Below are 26,561 nucleotides of genomic sequence, written 5' to 3'. Positions count from 1 at the left end.
TCCATGGGAGAGAGGTCATGAAATTCTCAGACAATACACTCACATACACTAGTTCATTTCTTCATTGATAAAAGGCATGAACTTTCAACTTCATAAAAATAATCTCCTTTATCACTCTGCATGAAGTAAAATTTTTTCCCATAGCATCACATTTTGGAAAACTAGATGACCCAAGATAAAAAAAGGATGCTGAAAGAAAGATATATTTACAATAAATTTTTAAATGTTTTACTTATTTTTGAAAGAGCATCAGTGGGGGAGGGACAGAAGATCTGAAGAGGGCTCTGTGCTTACAGCAGTGAGCCCGATGTGGGGCTTGAACTCAGGAACTGTGAGATCATGACCTGAGTCGAAGTCTGACACTCAACTGACCCAGCCACTCAGGTGCCCTTTAAAAAATTTTTAAGGGGATGCTGGGTGGCTTGGTTTGTAGAGCATGTGACTCTTGATCTTGGGATCATGAGTTCAAGCCCCACATTTGGTGCAGAGATTACCAAGAAAAGTGTTTTCTTTTCTTGTAAAATTATCTTAAGACTAAATATATGAGTAGGACTTAGACAATAAGTGAACTCAAACTGATGAAATAAAGAGTTATTATCTGCACTTGGGTCATTCTAGCTTCATCTCTACAGCAAATGTGAAACCTGAAAAACCACAGGTTTTCATATCATTATGAATATACTTTGGTTGACACTGCCTTAATGTACCCCTGTATTACAGACTAATTTAGAACATAACAATAATCCCCTACCTTCCCCAAAACACCATAAAATGGATTTTGCTTTTTTGTTAGCATAATTCCAAGAAGACGTTTATATGAAAAAAGAGTAGAATTTAAAAGATCTGCTCAATTAATGAGACATTATCTGAAACACGTGACTCTGAAGGGCACAGTCAGAGCTTAAGGAGATGTCCAATGTGGATGAATAGCTCATCTAACTACATGAGTAGCTATACATCTATCAACTCAGAAATTATTAGACGACAAAAACCACTCAAGACTGTTAATGGAGATTGATGATCATGCATTTCCTTTCCCCACCAAGGACTCCATGTTCTGGCTCAAAAACAGTGACAGGAAGGGAGCAATACAATGGGAAAGAATCATTTAAAATCTTGCCTTTTTTTAATTTAAAGGAAAAAAAATCTATTGCTCTTGAAAAATACATATTTTTAACATCAGACAGGAGATATCTACATGAAATTTGAGTGCTCTTGCTTGTTACAAGCTTTCTCTCTTAAATTGTAGAAGACAGAAGGTGGCACAGCTCACTTTCAACATTGAGCCCAAAATTTAGATTTGCATCTTAATATTTCTCTGAGAATTCCATTTTACTCCTGCTCCTTTCATTTGAATAGGTTTTGAACAGATCTGGAATAGAAGCTTTCCCTGATCCTTATGGTTATGTGATCTTATGCCAGCTATTAAAGCTGTTTGGATTTTGATTTTTTTTCTCCCCATAGGGTGGTAATGAGAATTATATAAAATAAAGTATGTAAACTATTTAGCACATTGCCTTTATAGAAAGCTCTCAAGAAATGGAAACTAGCATTATAATAGCTATTATTGTCCTATAAGATAGAAGGTGGGAAATAATGCTACAGAATTTCTACTATTTATTGATTTAAAATACTTTATGTCAAAGATAATTACATCTTTAAAATCCACAGTACCTTGGGAAATAAAATAAAGACCCAGCCCCAAGTGCTCAATGAAGGGTCTGCTTATAAAATTGCTTAGACTCACAATATATTCAGTCCTAATACCATTTTCTACAGGATATATTTAAATAGATAGAGCAGTGCCTTGCTGGCTTAGTCTCTAGAACATGCGACTCTTTTTTTTTTCTTAATGTTTCTTCACTTTTTTGAGAGAGAGAGAGACAGAGAGAGAGAGAGAGACAGAGAGCAAGCAGGGGAGGGGCAGAGAGACAGGGAGACAGAATCTGAAGCAGGCTCCAGGCTCTGAACTATCAGCACAGAGCCCGATGTGGGGCTCGAACCCATGAACTGTGAGATCATGACCTGAACTGAAATTGAACACTTAACCCACTGAGCCACCCAGGTGCCCTGAACATGCTACTTTTAATCTCAGGGTCATGAGTTAGTTCAAGCCCCACGTTGGGTATAGAAATTACTTAAAAATAAAAGTTTAAAAAGAAAAGATATATATTTTAAAATATATAATAGATAGATATGTATATATGTGTATTGCATATCCTCAGACCACTAGTAGAAATGTCTAAAAATGAGAATGTACTAACTACTAAGCAAATAATATAGAAAAGGAATTTATCATTGAGTAACTTAGATAAGGTAACTCTCTTGTTGGACAACAGGCAACATTTTTCTTTTTATTGATTTTTTAAAAAAGTTTATTTACTCATTTTGAGAGAGAGAGAGAAAGAGAGAAAGCAAGGGAGAGGCAGAGAGAGAGGGGGGAAGAGAATCCCAAGCAGACTCCACACTCAGCTCAGAGCCCGACATGGGGCTTGAACTCACAAACATGACATCATGACCTGAGCTGAAATCAAGAGTTGGATGCTTAACTAACTGAGCCACCCAGGCACCCCAATGGGGAACATTTTCAAATACGTTTTCAAAGATACTATTAAATAGCATTGACTTGAAACACTATGTTGTACAATGTACCTAACATGTATTTGTTCATTCAAACACTCAATGTATATATATTGAGTGCCTAATGAGTGCCAAGAGCTAGGGACACATCAGGGAACTAAACAAAGTTCTTTAACCATTAAAAATAGAAATAGAAAAGGTTTGGGGCACCTGAGTGGCTCAGTCGGTTAGGCATTGGACTTGCGCTCAGGACATGATCTCGCAGTCTGTGAGTCAAGCCTCTCATTAGGCTCAGTGCTGACAGCTCAGAGCCTGGAGCCTGCTTCGGATTCTGTGTCTCCCTCTCTCTCTACCCTTCCCCAGCTTGCACGCACGCGCTCTCTTTCTCTCTCTCTCTCTCAAAAATAAATAAACATTAAAAAATTTTTAAAAGAAATATAAAAGGTTTATTGGCAGACCTGGAGCCAAGATAAATACCTTTTAAAATTTTTGTTTTGTTTCTTTTTGTTACTGTGTTATGTTCAAGCTATGGCTCATATTCTTACAAAATATAAAAAGGTTGCCAGCTCTAGCTTTTTAAATCCTAGAGAGCTTTTTAAATCCTAGAATTTTAAATTCAGAATTTTACAAAAAGATCATGAAAAAGGAGATTAGTTAAAAAGTAGCTCCTTGTTAATGATCACTACTTTACTTATACAACTCTTTTAGAGACTTGTACAAAAAAAAAAGAATTTACAGGTTTTTGTCCCCAAACTACCAGTTCTATAAAAACATAAGCAAAATGTGAGAATGTAGCTAAAACTAACAACACATAAGAGAGACACAGTCTTTTCACAGTGTTTATTTATGTGAGAATTTGTGTAAAAGTATATATGTCTGTCTTATAGGTGTTTATGTAAGCAAATAGTGGTATGTATGTGTGCACATGTATGTTAGATCACGTAAGTATGCTCAGTATTGTGTTAGAGAGTGTGGAGGGAGCTCATAGGAGGAGCATTTAACAAGAGTTGAATGTTTTGGGGTGCCTGAGTGGCTCAGTTGGTTAAGCATCTGACTCTTGGTTTTGGCTCAGGTCATGATCTCATAGTTCGTGAGTTCAAGCCTGCATCGGGCTCTGTGCTGACAGTGTGCAGCCTGCTTGGGATTCTCTCCCTCTCTTTCTGTTCCTTCTCTGCTTGTACTTTCTCTCTCTCTACATAACAAATAAACTTTAAAAAATTAATTAAAAAAACAAGTTGAATGTTTTGAGTTTTGATATAAAACCTGAGGCCTGAAGTTTAATAGGAATCAACAAGCACGGTTAAGTTTATTCCTAGTGGAGAAAACAACCAGAGCCAAAATGGAACAGAAGGACAAAGAACATAACATACTTTGAGAACTGAAAAAAATTCAGAATGGCCATAAAGGCAAGAAAGAGGGGGGAAGGCAACAACACAAAAGGGAATGAGAATAGTAGAAAATATGGGTGGTTGCCTGGTGTCCTCATCTTTGACAGTGAAATGAAGCTGACTGCACTACCCACAAGTGGTTGAAAATCAACCAATAAATATCATTTAGCATAATTTTTCATGGGCCCTACCAAGTTGATATTTATAGGCATTATCTAAGTATTAGAAGACCTAAATAAAGCACCAAAGCCATTTCAGTGAAAACATCAAGACCACATTAATACATTAAAAAAAAAAACCTGAAATATTATGAGGTATTTAGAACATATTTGCCTGACTTACTCAACTCTTTACGTTGTCATGAGATTCTGAAAGACTGAAAGATAGAAAATACTACTGCTAAGTGAAATTGCTAATCACTCCTAAACAAATACCTTCATAGTATTTAATGCACCAAGTAAGGAAGTTATGAAAATAACTGATACCAATTTAGTCCTTCTAGCGTAATTGTAGGTGGTAGATGGATTAGTAGGGAAGATCCATATTTCCTTCTTTCCTTCTCCGGACAGCCCCCTGATCCGCTGATTAGACAGCTGAGGAAAGCATATCCCCATTCATTCTATCGCTATTCTGGCATATGTTTGGGACAAGATATCTGTGTCAACTTCCCTAGCATGGATTTCTTTACCGGCACCTTCTTCCAGAATATTATTCTTTCTGTTCTTCTCTCACCTTTTCTGAACCAGGGGGAGCTCCCAATACTTATTCGTACATCCAGTTCTTTTCTCTACCTTCATACTCTCTGTAATATATTGTTTGATTGTCAACATGTTTGGTAGAGTTTTCATTTTTTTATCTAGTAATATTTTCATATCATTGACTATCTCCTTAACAGATGTGTCTATGTACCACCTTCAGAGTTATTAACTTTGACAAAGTTTATGATAAATTTACTAATATGATAACATTTACTAACGTTACAGTGTACCAGATTTCATGCTAGATGCTGATAGAGATATTGCTGTAACTAGAACTTTTCCCCCATTAGTTCCTACTTTTCTGAGGAAGGTAGTATCAAGAAAACAAGTCAATATTATGATATGATATTAAAAAATTTAAACTATCTCAGTGTGTGCTTATATCAACATGTACAATGTTATTCAAAATAACAATTTTATTATATTTATTCTACTGTGCTTACCAAGGCGGAAAAGTAACCTGCAACTCAGTGTGTGGTCCATAGGCCAGCCCCGTTGGCATCATTCAGTTGCTGATTAGAAAATACAGAACTTCTTATCCCATCCCAGACCTAATGAACCAAATATGCACTTTAACAAAATTCCCAGATGACTGTATCATACTAAAGTTTAAGATTGCTTCAGAATGCTTCTCTTCTCCCTCTCTCTCTCTCTCTCTCTGTCTTTTTAAGATTTTATTCTTAAGTAATCTCTACACCCAATGTGGGGCTTGAACTCACAACCCCAAGAACATGAGTCTCTACCGACTGAGCCAGCCAGGCACACTCAGAATGCTTTTCAACAAAGGTTAAATGCATCTTAGCACTTACTCTACAGTTAAGTCGGCTAGAATATCCTACCATTCCCAGAACATCCAAGTTAGCCAAGATTTGCATTTCTATTTGTATGCATATGAACTTAGAATTTATAAAAATGAATTACATAGAGATGTACTGATTAAAAAATAGAAAACTGGATGAATATTTTTCCGTAGTGCAGCATTTTCCAAAGTTTGATTCATGCAACACTAACTCCATGAGATGTCAATAGGAATTAGATAAGGAAAATTTTTTCTATGACTTTCAAAATTTAAGAAATGATGAATTAATCAAGTACTTATTCAGGATTTCTCTGAGCATTTCATATGCTAATAATGTTCATTATAAACCTCCTATAAAACTTTGAGGTGTGTCTCTCAGATTTAACCAAAGAATGCTTTTTTTACAGAGTGTCTAAGGAGCCAAGATAAATACCTTTTAAAATTTTTGTTTTGTTTTCTTTTTGTTACTGTGCTATGCTCAAGTTATGCCTAATATTGGAAAATGCTGGAAAATACTGCTATTATATAGTGACATATCTATGGAAAGACTTCACTTGGGAAGATATATCCTAGAATATTCCTTCTGTATATTTCTTCCTCATTTCTAAGTGCTAGAGCCTACAACTGTATATCAAGGAAATAGTAAACCTTCTATTTCCATCAGTGAAATAATCACAAACAGAATATTAAGTAAGGCAGGGCAATATAGTCTGTTGGACTTCCAGAGATGATTTATGAAAACATCTCTCCCTTATTTCCTAGTTATCTTCTCAGGAGCTGGAACCACTGAAAACCTGAGGCAGCAGCCCAGACAAAATTTACTAGAAGTATATAAATTATACCTCAGTTTAGCTCAGGAAACACTTACAGAGTGCCTCCTCTATGCCAGGCATTGCGGTAAGCACTAGGTCTGTAAAGATAAAAAGGTCTTCCCTAAGAGATCTTTAATTCTATATGGTGAGAAATTTAAGTAACAGATTATTTCAATATACTGTGGTGATGGTGATGATATAATAAATAACAGTTGACATTTATTGAGTGCCTACTATTCTCTGTTTACTGTTCAAAAGGCTGTATATGTATTAGCCTTTGTATATGTATTAACTTCCACAAAAGCTGTTTGATGTTGGTACTATTATCCCCACTATATGAGCAAATGCAATGAAAGGGATACATCAAGCTTCTTAGAGTGTAGGGTAGGGTGAAAGCAATTAAGGGAAGACTTCCTTGAAGAGATGCCTCTGATACTTCTTTGGTGGCTGTTTTTATTTTTTCCTCTAAAAGTACTGAAACACAATATTTGTACTACTTTCTAATCAATGATTGCCTTTGTTGACTTTAATGAGTTGATCTAGAAAATAAAATGAACTGATGTTATTCTTCCTCACAGATTACATATATATACATTTAACAGAATACTTACCTGGACACATTTTTCCATCCAACAAATACTGGTGACATTAATCTTGAGACTCTGTTCACAGTTAGGTAGCTAACTCTCTGCCAAATAAGCCAAGGATTTATTGGCTCCATTGATGTTCCAGGCTATTTTTCCCTTCCACTCTCCTGACAAGCTCTATGCTGAATGCTATTGTCCTTACATATACATTTTTTAGTTGATGGTGATAAATTCATCAGACCTGAATAAAAAGAGCTCTAAACCAAATCTACTGGCCAATAGATTTATAATTAAATCATCTCTGTTCTCGCTTCCTCTTTATTACAATCTTAAGTAGGATCAACTGTGGGACACAAACAATCAACAACACATTTCCATAGCCAAGAAAGCACTTTGAGGATTCTAGAGATGTTTGTTTTTTTAAGACTAGTAGAGATCATTGGAACTAAATTTATTTCTACAACTCAGAAAAAAAAAAATGTAAAGGACAGTGCATTTAAGGTCTGTAAACACAAGGGAAAATGTGAATCTCTCCAGCTGAATCTAGAGTTGAGAGGAGAATGGAGGCTCAGACCAGCTGGTTGCTAAAGTACAGAAGTAAAATGGAAAATATAATTATCACTGTGTACTAAGATACTTTGAAGAACACTGTCTCTATGTTTTAAAAAAGCAGTCTCTTTTACAGTAACTCACTTGAAATATTGAATGTCACTTATGTACCTGTTGTATCCTATCACCTAAGTAGATTTTCCTTTGGCAGACATATTAAAAATATGAGAATGACCTCACTGAACTGTGGTGTGCTAGCTTTCTAGGGAGGGAAAATGCCCAGATTTATAGCATTGGCCAATTTCTATGGTTTAAGTATTTCCCCCATGGTCAATTTCAAGCTATCAGATCATTTTCAAATCAGGAACTCAAATAGACTCATACTCTATACCACAAGTGGAATGGTTTCCCTCCTTTGAAAGAAGTCTTGACTCCACCTTCACAGCTTCTTTCTCTGATCTCAAGCACTACTCCAATCTAGTCATTGGTTCCCCAACCCGTGTATGGATCAGAATCACTTGGGAGCACTTACTGAAAATATAAACTCTCAGAGCCTTTCCCTAGATCTTCTGAATCAAAATCTCCAACAGGGATCCGGGGCAGATATCTGTTTTTTGTTTTTGTTTTTGTTTTTGTTTTTGTTTTTTGTCTTTAAAAGCAAGGTTGGTGATTCTGATTCAGCCTTTTGGTTTCCTGGCCAGCAATTGAGAACCATTACATATACCATTGTTTCTAATGTGCGCTCTGTTCACTTCCATCCTTGAATGAAAGATTTTGAGCTAAGAATCATCTATAACTCAATCTGCTCACTGAATTAGCCATAACTCTTGACAGAAAATCCTAAAGGATTACTAAAACTCTTGACTAGACATTTTTCCTGACTCAATGATAGATATAAATGCTCAAAAGCTTTCATGTCACTTATCTTTCCCTCTTAAGAATGTCTAACTTAGAACCTCTGCTTTTCTCAAAAAAAAAAAAATTATGGCAGATTTCTAAGATACCTGTTTTTCATGCAACAGTTTCAAAATAAATATCTAGCAATTCCATTCAGAGAACTCCCTCTTGTTCATAGTATATACATTGATTTACCATAAGTACCTCATATTTTAGAGTTCATTATTGTGTAATAAGACTGGAATTTATAATAAAATTAACTTACCACTACATTGACAATTTACTTTTACTTCTGTATTTACATATTTCAGAATGTGCACTAAACTACTATAAGTATGTTATTGTGTTGGATTTAAATAATCGTTGAATGTAGTTCTTCATGAAGCCCCATTCTCCCCCCGACCTTTTAACACCAAAGAATATCTTAAATGTTAGATTCATGGGAAATTGGGTGTGAAATATTGACAGCTATTCTATGACACCTCTCTACAGAAAATTTCCCTTACATACACACACATGTTCCCATACAACACATCGTTTGAAATAGATGTTTGAAGAAATGACTTATAGAATAGGATAGCTCTTGGGGCACCTGGGTGGCTCAGTAAGTTAAGCGCCTAACTTCAGCTCAGGTCATGAGCTGGTCTGTGAGTTCAAGCCCTGTGTCAGGCTCTGTGCTGACAGCTCAGAGCCTGGAGCCTGCTTCAGATTCTGTCTCCCTCTCTCTCCCCCTTCCCTGCTCACACTCTGTCTCTCTCTCTCAAAAATAAATAAACATTAAAAAAAATTTTTTTTAAAGAATAGGATAGCTCTTTGTTTTAGGAAACAGCCAGTTAGTTCCTTTACAATAAATTTTTGGCTTTTATGTTATGACACATTTTTAACTATTGCATCGTCTCTCTCCATATTTAAAGAAAAATCAGCAAATGGAAAAGAAAGCAGAATTTATTCCCTGTCAAAGTAAACAACCTCTTGAAAAACTGACATGCCCTTCCTTCCTCTCTGGCGGTCCAAAATAAATGTAGTCTGTTGCCTTTCAGCAAAGAGTGAACAAAAATAAACTTGGTCCTTCTGCCCTAAAACCCAAACCAAGTGTTTACCAAGATACCATTTTGTTACTTGGTTACCGTTACCCTGACTAGCCAGCTATCTTTGTAAAGAGCTCAGTCATCCATCCAAATCTATCTTTTTTTCCTTCTTGCTTTTTTTCTTCTTCTTTTCTTCTTTCTGTCTTAGGTGAAAACTGCTCAACTGATGGAAACACAGTGTCTAGAATGGGTGACTCTCTTGCTGCAGACTATCTTTCCATCCTTCACAGTCAACTCAAATATCACCCTCTCATCATGCTCCCAAAGAAGAATTTCTGTGTTTGTCTGCTTGCTTGTACCTCTATTTATTAATTATTTCATTCTACCTCTAGGATGGTTATACTTTCCCTTCAAATTGTATCAGAAGTAAAAATTTTTAAATAATTAAATCCAGGATACCTTACCACATTTAGGAGCCCATAGCACTTCCCCACTTTTCATTGTTGTACCTATGTTCCAGTCCATATCAGAAAAGGATTGTTTCCCAAGGGTCCTTAAAGTCTCTTCCTATAGTAGCTTAGTGGGCTTTTTCTTTCAAATTACAGTTTCAGCAAAACCACATGAGTCCATTTTATGTCATATAAACAACTTAGACATTCCTGTTTTATGCTGAAAGCAACTGTGAATGATTTCAGCATAGAATCAATATGAAGTAACTGTTTTTGAAAACTTTAAATAGAACCAGTCACTTGGCAATCATAGTTGGGAAACTTTAATGTCAGCTTTAAAAAAATCTAGGATGTAAAACCAGAGGGTTAAGAAATGGAAAAGATAGAGAAAAATACATATATCATAATGTAGTAATCATACTGGGACTATCCCTTAAAAAGATCAAATGACATAAATTAAAATCGCCCCTCAAAAAGGAGAAATTTTATGAACTGATGAATAATAAAAGTCAGTCAAATTTGGGAAGAGAAGTGGGAGAGATCATGAGATTCTCTACGATGTTTCCAAAACAAAGTGTAATTCACTGAATAAACAAACAATACACCATTCTGTGTTTCATGAGGACAAGCAATAAATAATCAGGCAAATAATTATGAAATATCAAAACTCTCAGAAAGCCTGGACAAAATTAGATAGGGTACGAAGAAGAGAAGTAGCATTTGTTGAATGGCTACTATGGGCCAGACACTGTGCTGGGCAATTTACATAACTTACCTCATTTAGCAATCTTTAGGAGTTAGGTGGTGACTTTTATATTTTACAAATGAGGACACTGAGGCTTAAATTAATTATATAATTTGTTCAACTTCACACAGCTGGTCAGAGGCAGGGCTGGGATTTGAACCCAGGTTTGTCTGACCTTAAAGACTGATCCAAATACACACAGAGATCTCAAGAACTTGATTCTACACTGTGGTCTGGTGGATGAAAACAAAATGAGTTTTTAAATGCAGAAATGAGTGAACATATGTATTAGAACCAAATATAGTTTTTAAAGGCCCTAACCTCTTGAAAAAATGTATTATCATACATTGCCATGTAAAGTTTGAACTTCAGGAGCTGCATTTATCTTAAGGAATCTTCGTACAGGAAAGATGGAGCTAACTGAAGAGTGTTCCACATGGGCCAACACAACAATCAAGAAAATAGAGATACTAATGAACAAATATGAAAGAGGCTAAATAGTCTCAACTCAACTAGGAAACTGCTCAAGAAGAATACAACAACTTTCTTCAAACACTCAAAGGGTGTAAGGGGACATAGGGAGTGGCAAAACGTAATTTACTGCCCTAGAACAAAGAGTTGTAATTAGATATAATTGGATGAAAGTGAGGAAAAAAGATTGATTAATGTGAAAAAAAATTTCACTGCCAGTGAAAGGCATTTATGGGTGGGGAATGTCCCCTACAGAGTTGGAATAAAGAACTTTTATCACAAATAATAAATAATAAAATTTGACTGAGTGAAGCATTAAATGTAGGGAACCGTCTTGCACTAGGAAAATTCAGAATAATCTGTTCTGTTTAACCATTTCAGTTTTCTCTGGATTTGGGGTGTGTGTATGTGTGTGTGTGTGTGTGTGTGTGTGTGTGTGTGTGTGTGTTTTCTATTTCTAGTATCTTAGGATTGCAATGCTGTGGTGCTAAAATACTAAAAACCTATAAAAGAAATAATATGACCCTTTTAGGAGATTCATCTAAACATATTTCATGGCTGTCACTCATTCCAAGGCACATTCATTCAACAAAGATTGAATCACTAAAATGGTTCAGCATGGTCCTAGGCCAGTCATCTCTTTGGATACAGAGATGAAAAGATGTGGTTTCTACCTTCTGGGCCTTCACAGTGTACTATATAGATAGCAGGGAGGTGAAAAATCATAAAGAGATTAAACTGGAGGCCAAAAGACTATCAATCATTAACAAATATTCATTAAGTGACTATAATTCATCCATTTTTTAAAAACTCAAACAGATTTACTGGTGGCAGTCCCATCCTATTCACTGTATATATACAATAAAACAGAGTCCCTAATTCCATGGAAACAGACTATAAATAAATTTATCCAAGTAAATATGTAATTTAAAACTATAATAAGTGTTATGAAGAAAAGGGTACCATGATAGATTTTAGCAGGGATGAACCACATCAGTTGAAAGGAGAAGACAGATGGGGTCAGTAAGCATTCTTTATCCAAAAGAAAAAGGAGTTAGGGATGACTACAGTTCCTGGCTAGGCACTTGGTTAGATGGTGGCTGAGTAGAATGGAAATACAGAAGGCTTTCTTCAACAAAAAGATAATGATGTTTGATATAACCAAATTCCTCAAAGCAAAATACCGTGTCTAAAATTATACTTAAAAGTCTTCCTGTAACAAAATGTATCTCTACTCTCAAAAGTACTTTCTGCAGTTTTAACTGAAGTAGCAACTCACGAAAATAAAATTAGCTATTTAGCCATCTAAGATCTTTTAGATATACCCAGGAATAAATAGTAACTGGCTCAGTTACAACTAGTAAACAGGAAAAGAATGATACAGAAATCAAATTGAGGGTCTGAGTAGTGGTCACATAGTAAAGCATTAAAAATAAAGGGTATGTCTTTTGTATTTATTTGCATTACTCATTTAAAGTATATAGAAAACACAGGAAATATACTTAAATACCTTACTTTTTCTTAAAGCATTGGATTTCTTTCAGTGTGGGATGTACAATAACTCAAGAGACATTGCATTTCAGTAAGTGAAAGGCAAGTCTTAATTTTTCTTATTAGATTTATTCTAGCATATAATTTTATTTCAAATTAATATTCATCTTGAATATTGTTAAACTAGCTATCTTTGAACACAATGCATATCATATATAAAGGATGAATTTAAAAAATGGGCAATTACCTTTGTTTATAACGTTTTCTTTATTTTCCTATAGCTGTTTGTCCACTAGCAAAAATAATTGATAGTAGAAGGAGAAAACAGTACCCAAAAATGTAGAAGACTTCATTTTATATTAATTTAACTGCACACTTGATACAGTAGTAACAAATCATACTGCCTCTTTTCTGTTTAGAGCTACCTCTCAGTCATTGTCTTGGTCATAGCTCCAGTTCCAAGAACCTCAGCAGGCAGCTGGGCAGCTTTTGAAATGATTTTGATATTTAAAATTCCCCATCAGAAATTATGTAGGACCTTGGCCTTTTCAGGGGAAGATGGTGTTGGGAGGCTGGGAGGCTCTGTTGAAGGAGTGGCTACTGGGCAGTGGTGAAAGCCCTTGACAAGCTGCTGCTTTCCCAGCTGAGGGCCTTGAACTTTGAGTTCTGTTTTTAGAAAAGCTAAATCAGGAGCAAATACTTTGAGGGTGTTTTGCTCCCAGCGTAGCTTTTACTAGCAGAATAGCAAAAGCTACAGCCATCAGGTAATAGTAAGGAGTCCTGGCAATTTTTAAAAGGTGTACGATGCTGAACTCAACTGGTTGTTTCTGCAGTAAGCTTGGCATCGTGGACCACTCTCTGAATGAAAGATCTGCAAATGACTTCTGGAGTTGTGGTGAAGGTGGATTAAAGAGAGAAGGCAGTGAAAGCTTTAGCAACTTCATCAGAATAAAGGAAGCCATAACTCTCACATTTTGTCCCTGGCCATCTTGTACTCATGTTTACATACTTATTATGTTCATGTAGATTCACAGCTGGGACTCTAGTCCTAAATTACATGGTGCAATATCTCCCTATAAGCAGCAGGATCATGGATCAAGACCTACTCTTTTTCAATATGCTCTCACCCACAAAAGGAGAGTAAGAGCAGATGAATTTATTTTATCCAAAGAAAGGAACATGCAATAGGAGGCTAACCTAATTCTGTAAGACAAAGTAGGCAAGAAAGCTGTTTGCCACCAAATTCCTCCCAGATGCAAAGTGAGGAATTTCAGGATATTTTGGAAACCAATCAAATTATTAAAATTTCTTTTAAAAACAATCCATATCTGCACTAAGGTAGTTGTTGCTGTTTCCTCTGTGTTCCCATGCACCCCGGGGGGGGGGGGGGTACTCAATATAGCATTTACTGTCTGTCATTATTTATTTGCATATCTCTCTTGATTCACTGAAGAGCTAGTTGTGACTCTGTATTCCTCTTTATATCTTCAGGTTCTAGCAAAGCTCATGTTAACACTAAACTTCAAAAACTCTTTGGCAAAGGTGTGAATGAATGAATGAATGAGTGAATTAGTGAATGAACGTTGGACTTTTAAAAACTAGTATGTTGATGATGCCTGACTGGCTCAGTTGGTAGAGTATATGACGCTTGATCTCAGGGTCATGAGTTTGAGCCCCACGTTGGGCACAGAGATTACTTAATAAAAAAAAAAAATTTTAGCCAGTATGTTTCAGCCAGATAATAACAGTCATTCTCTGAGCATTTGATGTACTAACTGCCTGATACATTGCTAAATATATACAATATCTCATTCAGTCCTCATACAGGAACGCTATGGCATATGTATTATTAATCTTGCTCCATCAATAAGAAAAGGGAAACTTGAAGAGGTTAATTTCACAAAATCCTGTAAAGAATCACCCTCATAAACCAGAATTTGGACTCATGAGCCTGACTTTTAAGTTTGTGCCCTTACAAATTGTATTACACCACCTTTGTTTTATTTTCTGTCTTCCTAAAAGATCTTACAGGCAATTTCCAATCAAGCTGTATTGTGATTGAAACAATTATTAATTTCAGAGCCATACACATAAACAAGGTTGTTTAAAAATGTGTTCATCCATTATTTCATGAACAGTATGTTTTCTGGTAGAAGTTACTCCAGAACAGCCTCATGTCCTAACTCTTCTCTGCAAATGCTCATAGAGAGCCAGTGTTTCACATAATAGATGTACTTCTGCAAACAAATATCTGTAAATAAAATTTGGATAATATTTAGCAATTTTATATTCGTTATTTGAAAAGAACCTGTCATGAAATCTTTTGTAAAAGTACCCATTTCCCTCACCTGTTTTGAATATTTTGTATTATTATTTTAGGTTTTCTTATAACAGGACACATCAGTACAGAATGTATTATTTAAAAGTAGTCATTTGCATTATTAAAGAAACCTTGTGACATTATTTAGGAATTTAAAATGATACTTTTAATAACTTTATTCTGTCAATTTGGTTGAGAGAGCAGCAGTGGGCAAGTGGTTTGGGGAAAAGGTTTGGGAGGGATGAAAATTATTCCAATAATGAATCATTTAATACCTAGACAGGACATCTGGCTGCCACTCAAAGCACCATTTTAGCTTTTTTATTTTTAATGTTTATTTATTTTTAAGAGAAAGAGAGCACGAGAGGCGGAGAAGTAGAGAGACAGAGGGAGACAGGGGATCCAAAGCAGGCTCTATGCTGTCAGCACAGAACCTGACACAGGGCTCAAATCCACACACTGTGAGATCATGACCTGAGCCAAAACCAAGAGTCGAAGACTGGAACAACTGAGCCACCCATGCGCCCCACCATTTTGGCTTTTAAAGACAATTCACCATAGCTGTACACACCAAAAATTATAATGAAAGAAAAATAAGTTCAGAATGACAGTATATGATAATAGTTCAATCTTTACTATTCTATTGTCTTCCAACAAGAAGACAAAGCTGATGGAAGGATTTAGGTACGCCAACTGGGTTGTAACTGACATTCATCGTAATGAATATGTAAAAGGTTAAGTGCTTGGGTTGCACTTTAGAATCAACAGCCAATGAGAAATATATGTTGAAGAATCAGAACCTCAACCAGAATTTAAGCAGAACCTTTTTTTCCCCCAAGCAAGATGAAAATATATTTCCATTTTGGAAGAAAATAAGAAATGTAGATTATGTGTCAAATATTGACTGTTTCACAAACTTCAGGAGAGAGGTATGCAAGGCAAGCCTTGGTGTGCAGTTTGAAAAATATGCTGTGAAAGGTGTCAGTGCCATCTGCCTGGAGCTAGTTCTGCATAGTTTCCAAATGGTATTTTTATCTTGTAATTATGCAAAAAGTCACATTGACAGAAATCCACAGCACATGTGATAGAATCACATGAAATATGTGTAAGTTTTAAAGTATATGGTAGTACACAGAGGTCAAATCCTAAAAAGGCTTGAATTTTCTATTAGAGTAAAAGATAATGGTGACAGTGGAAAACCAAAGATTACAATAGGTGGAAGTCTAAGACGTCTTTCTTCTGGCTCCCTTATCTGCTGTCAAGAACCAAGCTGACTTAGGTGCATCTGGGTAGTTCAGTCAGTTAAGCATCCGACTTCAGCTCAGGTCATGATCTCACAGTTCACAGGTTTGAGTCCAATCAGGCTCTGTGCTGACAGCTCAGAGCCTGGAGCCTGCTTCAGATTCTGTGTCTCCCTCTCTCTCTACCCCTCTGCCTCTCGCACTCTCTCTCTCTCTCTCAAAAATAAATAAATATTTAAAAAATTTTTCTTAAAAAAAAGAACCAAGCTTAGAACTGAATATTGCAGTAACTATTGGTTTAGTCATCTCAAAATGATGCACTGTTTATATTGGATTATGTGATCTCATTTAGTATCATCACATAGCACTTTGATACATTTTGGTACATTTTGTGGTACATATTATATAACTCTCCAAGTTCTTTCCTAGGTAATTAATTAATTAAGAACAAATAACAAATCAACAATGCCTTACTAACATGAGAGAAATATTAGTCATCCACTTTCATAAGCTAGAAATGTTAAAATGTTCCTCAATTTCTATTTGTTGCTCAACAGTTTCTTCTTCCTCCTCAAATGACCTCCAAATACTATCATTTCAATCTAAAAATTGATTTTTCACATCCAACCTTTCCTCCTGTTCCCACATCTACTCTCTTAGTCCAATTCCTTGTTCTCTATCATTTCTTATCAGTCTCTCCCTACTCTAGACTATTTCACATAATGCCACCAAAGTATCTTCAAAATTAAATCATAATCATGTCATAATTCTGCCTTTGAAAGTGTTACTTCCGGGGTGCCTGGATGGCTCAGTTGGTTGAGCATCCAACTTTGGCTCAGGTCATGATCTCACAGTTCATGAGTTCAAGCCCCATGTCAGGCTCTGTGCTGACAGCTCAGAGCCTGGAGCCTGCTTTGGATTCTGTGTCTCCCTCTCTCTCTGTCCCTCCCCCACTTGCACTCTGTCTCTCTCTCAAAAATAAATAAACATTAAAAGAAGAAAGAAAGGAAGAAAGAGTGACTTCCTATGTCTCTTTATACCCATAGAACAAAAATCAACTTCTTGGGTTAGGTCCTTCTCAATCTGGCTCCAACCCTAACTCTGACTTTTTCTTCTGCTTCATCAACTTCAACTACTTTCCACTCAATGGACATTCTAAAATTCTCATGCTCTCCAAGGAGGCCATGCCCTTTCACATATGATTCCCACTGCCTGGAATGTCCTTCAGGTCAATTCCACAAATACTAATGTGGGCATCTGCCATATACCAGACACTGTTCTGGGGACTGGAAAACAAAAATAAGAAGATAAAGATCCATCTGTCAATGAGTCCAAAGTCTGGTAGCAAGGGCAACATGTATACAAACAAATAATGATGTACTATGATACACACAAAATAGAAGTATATACTAAAAGCAGAGGCAGCACAGAGGAGAACATGGTAAACTGTCTGGAGGGAGCCAGACAAGGAAACATGTCAAGATCCAGACAGACAAGGTGGGAAAGGCAATGCAGGTGTAACAAGGGGCACCGGGGCAGGAAAGAGCTTCACATTTTCAGGAAGCAGTAAGCTTCCACATGTAATGTGAAAACATAAAATGCGGGGCGCCTGGGTGGCGCAGTCGGTTAAGCGTCCGACTTCAGCCAGGTCACGATCTCGCGGTCCGTGAGTTCGAGCCCCGCGTCAGGCTCTGGGCTGATGGCTCGGAGCCTGGAGCCTGTTTCCGATTCTGTGTCTCCCTCTCTCTCTGCCCCTCCCCCGTTCATGCTATGTCTCTCTCTGTCCCAAAATTAAATTAAAAAAAAAAAAAAAAAAAAAAAAGAAAACATAAAATGCAATGGGGATGAACTTTACAGTTGAAAATGGTTAAGATGCTACATTTTGTCATATCTGTTTTTGGCCACAATTAAATTTTGTTTTCATTATTTAAAAGAAATGCAGTGGGGGGAGTATCCAAAGACTGGGATAAACAACAACCTGTCTTTCCCTCCTTCTCAGCTTGCAAACTCATACTCATCTTTTAGGATCAGCTCACATGTCTAAATGACCCCTCCTTTGCAGTTCCTATGTGGCTCCCTCAGCCTGTCTTCCTTTTTCTATGCTCCCTGTAGCACTCCTAGGCTTCTGCTAGAGTACCTAGCCACAGCATATGGAAAGTTTTTGTTTACTCCTCTGTTTCCCCAACAAGACTATGAGTTCCCTGAAGGCTGGCACCATTACTTATACAAGCATAGATCCTACACCTCTACAAGAATTATTTCTTGAATTAAATTGTTAGTTAACCCGCAATTAATTAACCATGTGCCAGCCACTACACGAATGTAGCCATATGCTACATGCATGATCTCCTTTTATCCATACAACAACCGTATGAGGGTAGATATTGTTCTCATTTCCATTTTAAAGACAAGAAAACTGGGATAACTAGAAGCTAGGTATCTTGCCAGAGGTCACAGCCAGTAGTTGAGATCTGAAGCCAGATTGAGGCCAAACTGTGATTTTAATGACAAAGAAAATAATCAATAAAAAGATGTTTCCAAGGGAATAAAGGAGGGAGTGGGATCTTACAATATTAGTTGAGAAGACTTAGCAGGAAGTGTTAGCCTAGTAGGTGTCAGACTGTGCTATGTACCTTGCTGAAGTCATTTCATTTAAAATAATTTCATCCTCGGGGATTAAGTGTCCGACTTCAGCTCAGATCATGAGCCTTGCGTCAGAGCCCACTTCAAATCCTCTATCCCCCTCTCTCTCTGTCTCTCTCCCACTCACTCTCTCTCTCTCAAAAATAAACATTAATAAAATAAAATAAAATAAAATAAAGTAAAGTAAAGTAAAGTAAAGCAAAGCAAAGTAAAGTAAAATAATTTCATCCTCCTGAAATCTCTTTGAGACCCAGATATCCCTCTGAAGTTCAGGACAGCTGGGCTCTGGTGAGAACTCTCTTCTGGGTTGTAGACTGCCAACTTCTCATCATAGCTTCACATTATTCACAGAGAAGAGAGTGCTGAGCTTTCCATCCCCTTGTAAGGGCACCAATCTCATCACCCCCAAGACTGCATCCAAACCTCCCAAAGACCCCACCTCCAGATACCATCACAATGGAGATTAGGCTTTAACATATGAATCTGGAAGGGTCCATAGCACCATGTGAATTAAATCCAGCTTTCTCCCTATCCCATACCTGAACCCTCTTGGCTATATCACTATCACTACAGATTCATGACTACTGACCTCAAGTGTAGCCTTTCTGTGCCCAGCAATTATACTTCACTATCTATGTCTCTCATTCACTCTCCTGCTTCCACTCTTCATCGCTCTGACCTGGTGACTTTGCTTCCTATTTCATCCAGAAAAATCAGAAAAAAAGCAATCAGAAGAACAATTCCACTAACTCCCACTACTGCATTTACCCACTTTCCTGCATCAGTGCCCATATGCTCTGCCCTGCATCCTGTTACTATGAACTGCTCATGTTCCTACCCAAGGCCAACACCTCCTCTTTCCCCCTTTCTATTGGATCATTCCCATTCAATGTCAAACATTTGTAATCTATTTCATCTTACCATAAACAAAGCAAAAACTAGAACCTTCACTTGCATTCCTATCCCCTCCAGTTTTAGCTACCACCACATTTCTGTGCCTTTCTAGAAAAGCTCCTCAAAAGAGTTATCTGTTCCCATGCTCAAATTCCTCTACTCCGACCTCCTTAATTCTCTTCAGATGGGCTCACCACTCATCATTATGGTGAAACTGTCCCTATCGAGGACACCGATGGTCTTCATGTTGTCAAATGCAAAAATATATCCCCATGCCCCATCTTCTGGGCCTCTCAGCATTTAACCCAGCGAATGTTGCCTATGTGATGTGGAAACCTTGTTTAGCTTCCAGAACACCACACTCATGACTTTTTTTCCTTTCTCGCTAATTGCTCCTTCTTTGTTACCTTTGCTGGTTCATTCTCAACACCCCAAGCAAAAGCCATTCACATTTAATGCCCTCTAATCTAAAATAAATAATGTAGTTTGTTTTTCAGCAAATTTGCCTTCTTGATTATATCTTCTTATCTGTAATTTAATTAGCTTTCATTCTCAGCATATACCAACTGGCTAAAGGAGTCTTAGAGGTTCGCTGGGTGGTAAAGGGAAACTATTTCAGGATTGCCAGGCCTGATCTTCACAGATAACCTCGTTACTCATCAGTCCTTGTGTGTCCTCTCTGTTGTAGAGTGCTCCTGTCATCCAGTGGGATCAGCTGTCCTTCCTTTCAGCTCAGTGACCTTCTGTGACCCCAGCAATGGTGACTGCCCTTGCAAGCCTGGGGTGGCAGGGCCACATTGTGACAGGTGTATGGTGGGGTACTGGGGCTTCGGAGACTATGGCTGCAGGCCCTGTGACTGCGCAGGGAGCTGTGACCCACTCACAGGCGATTGCATCAGCAGGTGAGTGCACATGGCTCTTGCTCTGTCTCTGTGTCCTTTGGATTCTTTTGAAGATCTAGTAATGACTTAGAAAGTCTTACATGCTGTCAGTGGAGCAAAGATGCATTTGCACAGCTCTTTGAAGAATCTTCGTCAAATTTGTTCTTGCAAGATTCTCGAGATGGTCTGGTTCATTTTACAAAATAAATTATTAATCTTAACAATAGTCCCTTAAAACACTATTTCTGAAAACTAAAGGGGTGGGAAAGTACCTGATTAGATTTACAGCTCCATAAATACATTCATTTCATTCAAGTTCTAAGAAATTCCTTAACTTCATCATTTTCTATTTTATTAGCAGCACAGACATGGACTGGTATCATGAAATTCCTGACCTCCATTCCATGGACAATAAAAGTGAACCAGCCTGGGAGTGGGAGGGTGAGCAAGGATTTTCTGCACTTCGACACTCAGGTGAGATGATAGATATAACCAGATACCATATTTCCGGGTCTGGTCTTGAGTAACAGTGATTTGTGACAAACCAGGAAACAACTCTTGTATCCTATGAGGGGGATGCTTTAGCTCTGAGGTTAATAAAGTAGTGACTCCCTTAAGTATAGAACTATTCAATTTAGTTAAGGAGTATTTTAACAAGCTTCTGTTTATTTTCTGATTATTAGAGGAACATATATAATTAGTATAGAAAATCTGGAAAATTCAAAACATCACAGTAAAAAAAAAAAAAATCCAAATCTCATTACCCAAGCTGTTACTGTTTTGGTGTGTCTTTCTCTGTCTAAAATACACTCTTTTACAGAGGTGAGAGCTACTGAATATGTCACGTTTGGAAATGTAGAGATCCTTTTAAAGGAAAAATGTTCTTACAGACCTAGTGTAATTTAATATGCACAAAGGAAGGTGTGAACTCCTTATGTTTATATCTTTTATACAACTAGAAGACAATAAAACTAACAAAATTCAAATTAACGCCATTAATTCAAGATGAAAAATAATTTTTACTGAAGCCAAAGCACTCTTCACTACATAAATATGGTTCTTTAAGTCTGCCAGGTCTATACTACTCTTTCCTCTCAGTTTTCCTATGATGTTTATCTGTTCCTTCGTTTGATGAGTATGCCGTAATATTGGTGTGAATACATGATTTCTGTGTTCATCCTGCCTCTATTCTTTTCTTGTAGAAAGTTGAGTGGTGCTATTCACCACAAACACAAATGTGGGCATGAGATCTGTGTCAGCATTTGGTTGTAAAGAGCTCCCCAAATGATACAAATGAAACTTATAATAAGTTTTTTAACTTTTTTATTGGGGTATAATTCACATATAACGTATTAGTGTAGGTGTACAATATAATGATTCAATATTTGTGTGTACTGTGAAATGGTCACCAAAAAAATTCTTTGTATTAAACATTACAAATGCCCAAAATGTATTATGAACACCCATATACACACACCTATCAAACTTTAAGTTTTGCCATAATTGTTTTATATTTTCATTTAAATTTTAAAGTGTTATACACATATTTGAAGACCTGTATCAATTTCCAACTTCACTAGCCTCCCCTACTCCACAGAGTAATCGCCACCCTGAATTTTGGTATTTATCATTCACTTTCATATTTTTACTATTTTACTACACATATACATAAGAGGGTTTTTAAGACTGCATGTACATAACTTACCTACCCCTTTAAAGCTTTTTTTGACCTAAATATGTATTTTTTTAGATTTATGCATTCTATTATTTGAATATATCACTTTTTATTCTCTCATTATTTGCCATTTAGGATATTTCCAATTCCTAATTTTCCACTGTTATATGTAATGCTACCACAAATGTCCTCTTAAATGTAACTCTGTGCACTTGAGAAGGAGTTTCACTAGAGCAGGGGCTGGTAAACTGTCCCTCAGACCAAATTGGGCCTGCCATCTGTTTTTCTACAGCCCACAAACTACCTGCTCTAAGGTTTAGATGGTTACAGCTTAAATAGTTACATAAGTGGGGCACCTGGGTGGCTCAGTTGTTTAAGGGTCCAGCTTTGGCTCAGGTCATGGTCTCATGGCTCATGGGTTCTAGCCCTGTGTTGGGCTCTGCGCTGACAACCTAGAGCCTGGAGCCTGCTTCAGATTCTGTGTCTCCCTCTCTCTCTCTCTGCCCCTCCCCCACTTGTGCTCTCTCTCTCCCTCTCTCTCTCTTTCTCTCTCTCACACTCTCTCATGTGTGTGCATGCTCTCTCTCTCTCTCTCTCTCTCTCAAAATAAACTTTAAAAACATAAAATAAATAGTTATATAAGTACCTACATCAAAATCTTTAATTTTGTCTCTTAGGCCAACATATTTGTTATCTGTCCCTTTATAGAAAACGTTTGCTGAGCCTTCTTCTAGGGTACAACCTAGCCACTGTTGGGTCACAAGTATGCTTTTTATCAGATTTACCACATACTGCCAAGTAGCTCTCCAAAGCAGTTGTACAGATTTGCATTCCACCACCAGAGATGACATCCTGCTGCTTATTCCACATCCTCACTGATAACTTCATATTTATGTAACAAACTTGTGTGTAACACATATGAGGGGCCAAGGACTATTCTACCTCACTAACTCAGGCACAGTTCAACTCCTTTAACATTTTCCGACTTCTGAAGTTAACATTATCAAACCTCTCAACTTTTGCCCATCTGGTGAGTGTGAAATGGGACCCTGCCATTATAAGTTGTATTTTCCTGATTACTAACAGTTTTAGTAGCTTTTCACGGTTTCTTGGCCATTCAGGTCTCTTATTCTGTGTATTTCCAATTCGTAATTTTCTCACTACTTAGTAGTTCTTTGTAAATTCATTCATCTATCCAACAAATATTTATTGCATACCCATACTATGTGTCAGTACTGTAAATACAGTAATAGAACAAAACGGACAAAAATCCCAGACTCCAAGGAGTTTACATTCTTGTGGAGGAAGACAATAAATAAATAAATAAAATTTTGTGTCATGTTATCTAATATAACAGAGAAATAAAGCAAGGAGGGAGATAATAAATGGCTGGGAGGGGCATACTTTTAAATAGGGTGATCAAGGAAAGTCTTTTGAAGGTGATGTTTGCAGAAGAACACCTGAAAAAGGTAAGAGTGAGCTCTACAGATAAAAGAGGGAAGAGAGTTTAGGCAGAAGATACTGCAAGTGCAAAAGCCCTGTGGTGAGCAAAGAGACCAGGGTGATTGGGGCAGAGCAAGAAACCACAATTTTAATTCATTTTCATAGAGAACTTATGGACTCTTCAAGAATCAAGAATCCAAATTTGAGAAATACTGGTATTTGCAATTCTGTATCAATTTTTTTTTTTTTTTACTTAACCTGATCTTACGATCCTTTTCCTAATGTTTTCATTTTAGGTCACAACAGGAAAGAAGGTGGGAAAGATAAAGAAACACAAAGTTGTCATATTTATCTTTTCAGCATTTGAAAAAGAAAAAATCTTTCTCATTAATTTTTTGCCTCAATGCTAAATAGTCTGAATTCTATAATTTTAACTTTAACCACTTGCGAAAGTTTTCTTCTATTTCTCTAACACGATGATTTTCATAATTATCCAACTTTGTCTGCTAAGCCAAATCTGTGAAAATCAACTTTTTAGCATGATAGGACATTCATTAAGCCAATCACGTTACTAGGGAGCTGGCGACACACCAATTAAGCACGTAACTTGCTGGCATCAGAATGACTCCAGACTCACATCCACAACAGCTGTTAGGTCTGTGATATCCCCCAGAGAGTCTCTGAAATTCATCTGGAGGGGTTCCAGATTGAGGAAGACATTGTTCAGTTTCCTGCTAAACAGCAAAGTTCCCACTGGATATAGAATGGTGCTCCTGGGCACCTTTTACCAACAAAGTGATAATCAGTTTCCTAAGCACCACAGTTCATTCTCGAATACATGTGCCTGCCTACCTATTTACCTACCATAAGTTTCCATAACTAGAAGTGTAATGCACTATACCAGCAAGATACCCTTAATTTCTACCACTTCTTGTGAGACAGAGAACATTAGATACATACTTTTACCTCCTGTACAACAAATCTGGCTTTAACTAGTACCACAGAACTTATATAACAAAACTGGCTTGAACTAGTACTATAGAATTTGTTCAACACAACTGGCTTTACCTGATACCACAGAACTGTAAATGATGTTTCTCATAACCCAGTATTAACTAACTAGGTTTTTCTCCCTTTCCAGATTTCCTTTTAGAAAACACATCTGGGGGCACCTGGGTGGCTCAGTCAGTTAAGCGCCCAACTTCGGCTCAGGTCATGATCTCACAGTTCACGAGTTTGAAGCCCATGTCAGGCTCTGTGCTAACAGCTCGGAGCCTGGAGCCTGCTTTGGATTCTCTCTCCCTTGCTCTCTAACCATCCCCCGCTTGCACTCTGTCTCTCTCGCGCTCAAATATAAATAAATGTTAAAAAAATTTTTAAAAAAGGAAACACCTCTGGGTTAAATAAAGCCTGATCAACACAGATTCATTCAAAAACAAATTTGAATGTCTGATTTCTTAACATGAAAAAGGGAGTATTGGAAAGCAGCCACAGAAATATCTTCAAATAACAGAACTTTGTATATTCTTGTTGGCTGAAGGACTAAAAAGAACATAAGTTAAGGAATAATACATGCCCTTTGGAGCTCAATTGGTTTTTTTAGCATGGTGGTTACCACACTCTCCAGCTTTGGTGGAATTATCAAAGGCCCTGGGCTATCTTAGGTTACTACAATTCCTGAAGGAGTAACCATCTCTGCTATGTTTAGATGATACGCAATATTATTTAACAAATCACAACAGCTAATTTTAAGCACCTGTGATTTCTCATTCCCGCTATTTAATTCCACTGTGATTTTCCACTGGCAAAATCTCATTCTCTGGTTTCTAACAGCTTTAGTCAGAGTCAGCATGTCACCATTTGCCACATTACCATGTCTACCCAACCTCATCTCACCGGAATCCTACTCCCATTTCCACCTGCGTATTCTGTCAGCAACTCTAAGTCATTATATTCTCCGCATACTAGACCTCTGTTGTTTCTGCCTACCCAGATCCATTTCCCCCTCTTTATTCCTGCTATTTCTGTGGCAGCTTAACCCAAACTTTCTCTAGGGAACCAGCCTTCCCCCATTTAGTAAAGTCTTGGTGAGGCCAATCAGATGTTCTCTCCCCGGAATTTAAATCGTGAGCTGAAAGTGACAAAGTCTGAAAGTAATCACAGTTCGTGATTCCAATGACACAGCCATAAAAGAGACTGTATAACAGTTCCTGGTACCTAGATCTCTGGCGCTGTCCTGATGCTTGTCTTTTCTGAGTTCTGGTTCTTCAGCTTTTTCTCCTTTCTATGAGCTACTCCATATCCTTTCAAAAATTAAGTTAAACCATTGGTTGCTACCAAAAACCATAAGTTACACACTCCTGAAGTGTTCTCCTCCTAACGTCTCTATTTCTGTTAGTAATACTTTAGTCTTCTGTCATCTTAGCTGAAAACTCCAAGTTCATCCTTAGGCTCCCTCTTCCCTTGCCGTAATCCAATCCATTGACAAGATTTGTAAACCCTAACTCTGCATCCTCCCTTAATATTCCTTCTTTTCTAGACCCACAGCCATTTCTTTAGTTCAGACCTACATTTCATCTGACTTAGGGAGACAGTACAGTGGAAAGATCAGGGGCTTCAGATTCTCCCAGACCCTGGCTTAAAATCTGGCTTTTCTACGTTAGCTTTGCTGCCTTGGATAAGCTAATTAACTTCTTTGAGCCTTTATGTTTTCACTTGTTAATAAAGCCTGTCCCATAAGGTTATTATAAATATTAAATAAGACCATATAAAGTTCCTTACATAGTTTATGGCTTATAGTTGGCACTCAATTCAGTTACTGTTGTTACCATCAATATCATCATCTTCTAACTGGTCCCCATCTCCATTTTCTCTCTTTTCCAGTACTTTTGATATGGTAATGCCAGGTTA

At 37.2% G+C, this 26,561-nt stretch overlaps 1 protein-coding gene across 2 annotated transcripts in view; it reads left to right on the top strand.

Annotated features, from left to right (window-relative positions):
- NTN4 (netrin 4) overlaps positions 1-26,561 on the top strand; it is a 124,735-nt gene that overhangs the window by 84,694 nt on the left and 13,480 nt on the right. Inside the window, exons 6-7 of one of the 2 annotated variants that reach the window (XM_060656713.3) lie at positions 20,341-20,554; positions 20,895-21,007. In XM_060656713.3, coding sequence (XP_060512696.3) covers positions 20,341-20,554; positions 20,895-21,007 — 327 coding nt within the window. Of the gene's footprint in view, positions 1-20,340; positions 20,555-20,891; positions 21,008-26,561 lie in introns of both variants that reach the window. The other variant, XM_060656714.3, reaches the window with a different exon arrangement.

The sequence above is a fragment of the Panthera onca genome, chromosome B4 (assembly GCF_046562875.1).
Source record: "Panthera onca isolate mPanOnc1 chromosome B4, mPanOnc1 haplotype 2, whole genome shotgun sequence".
Lineage (NCBI taxonomy): Eukaryota > Metazoa > Chordata > Mammalia > Carnivora > Felidae > Panthera > Panthera onca.
The sequence above is the reverse complement of the archived record's forward strand: the minus strand, read 5'-3'. Positions and strand labels throughout refer to the sequence as shown.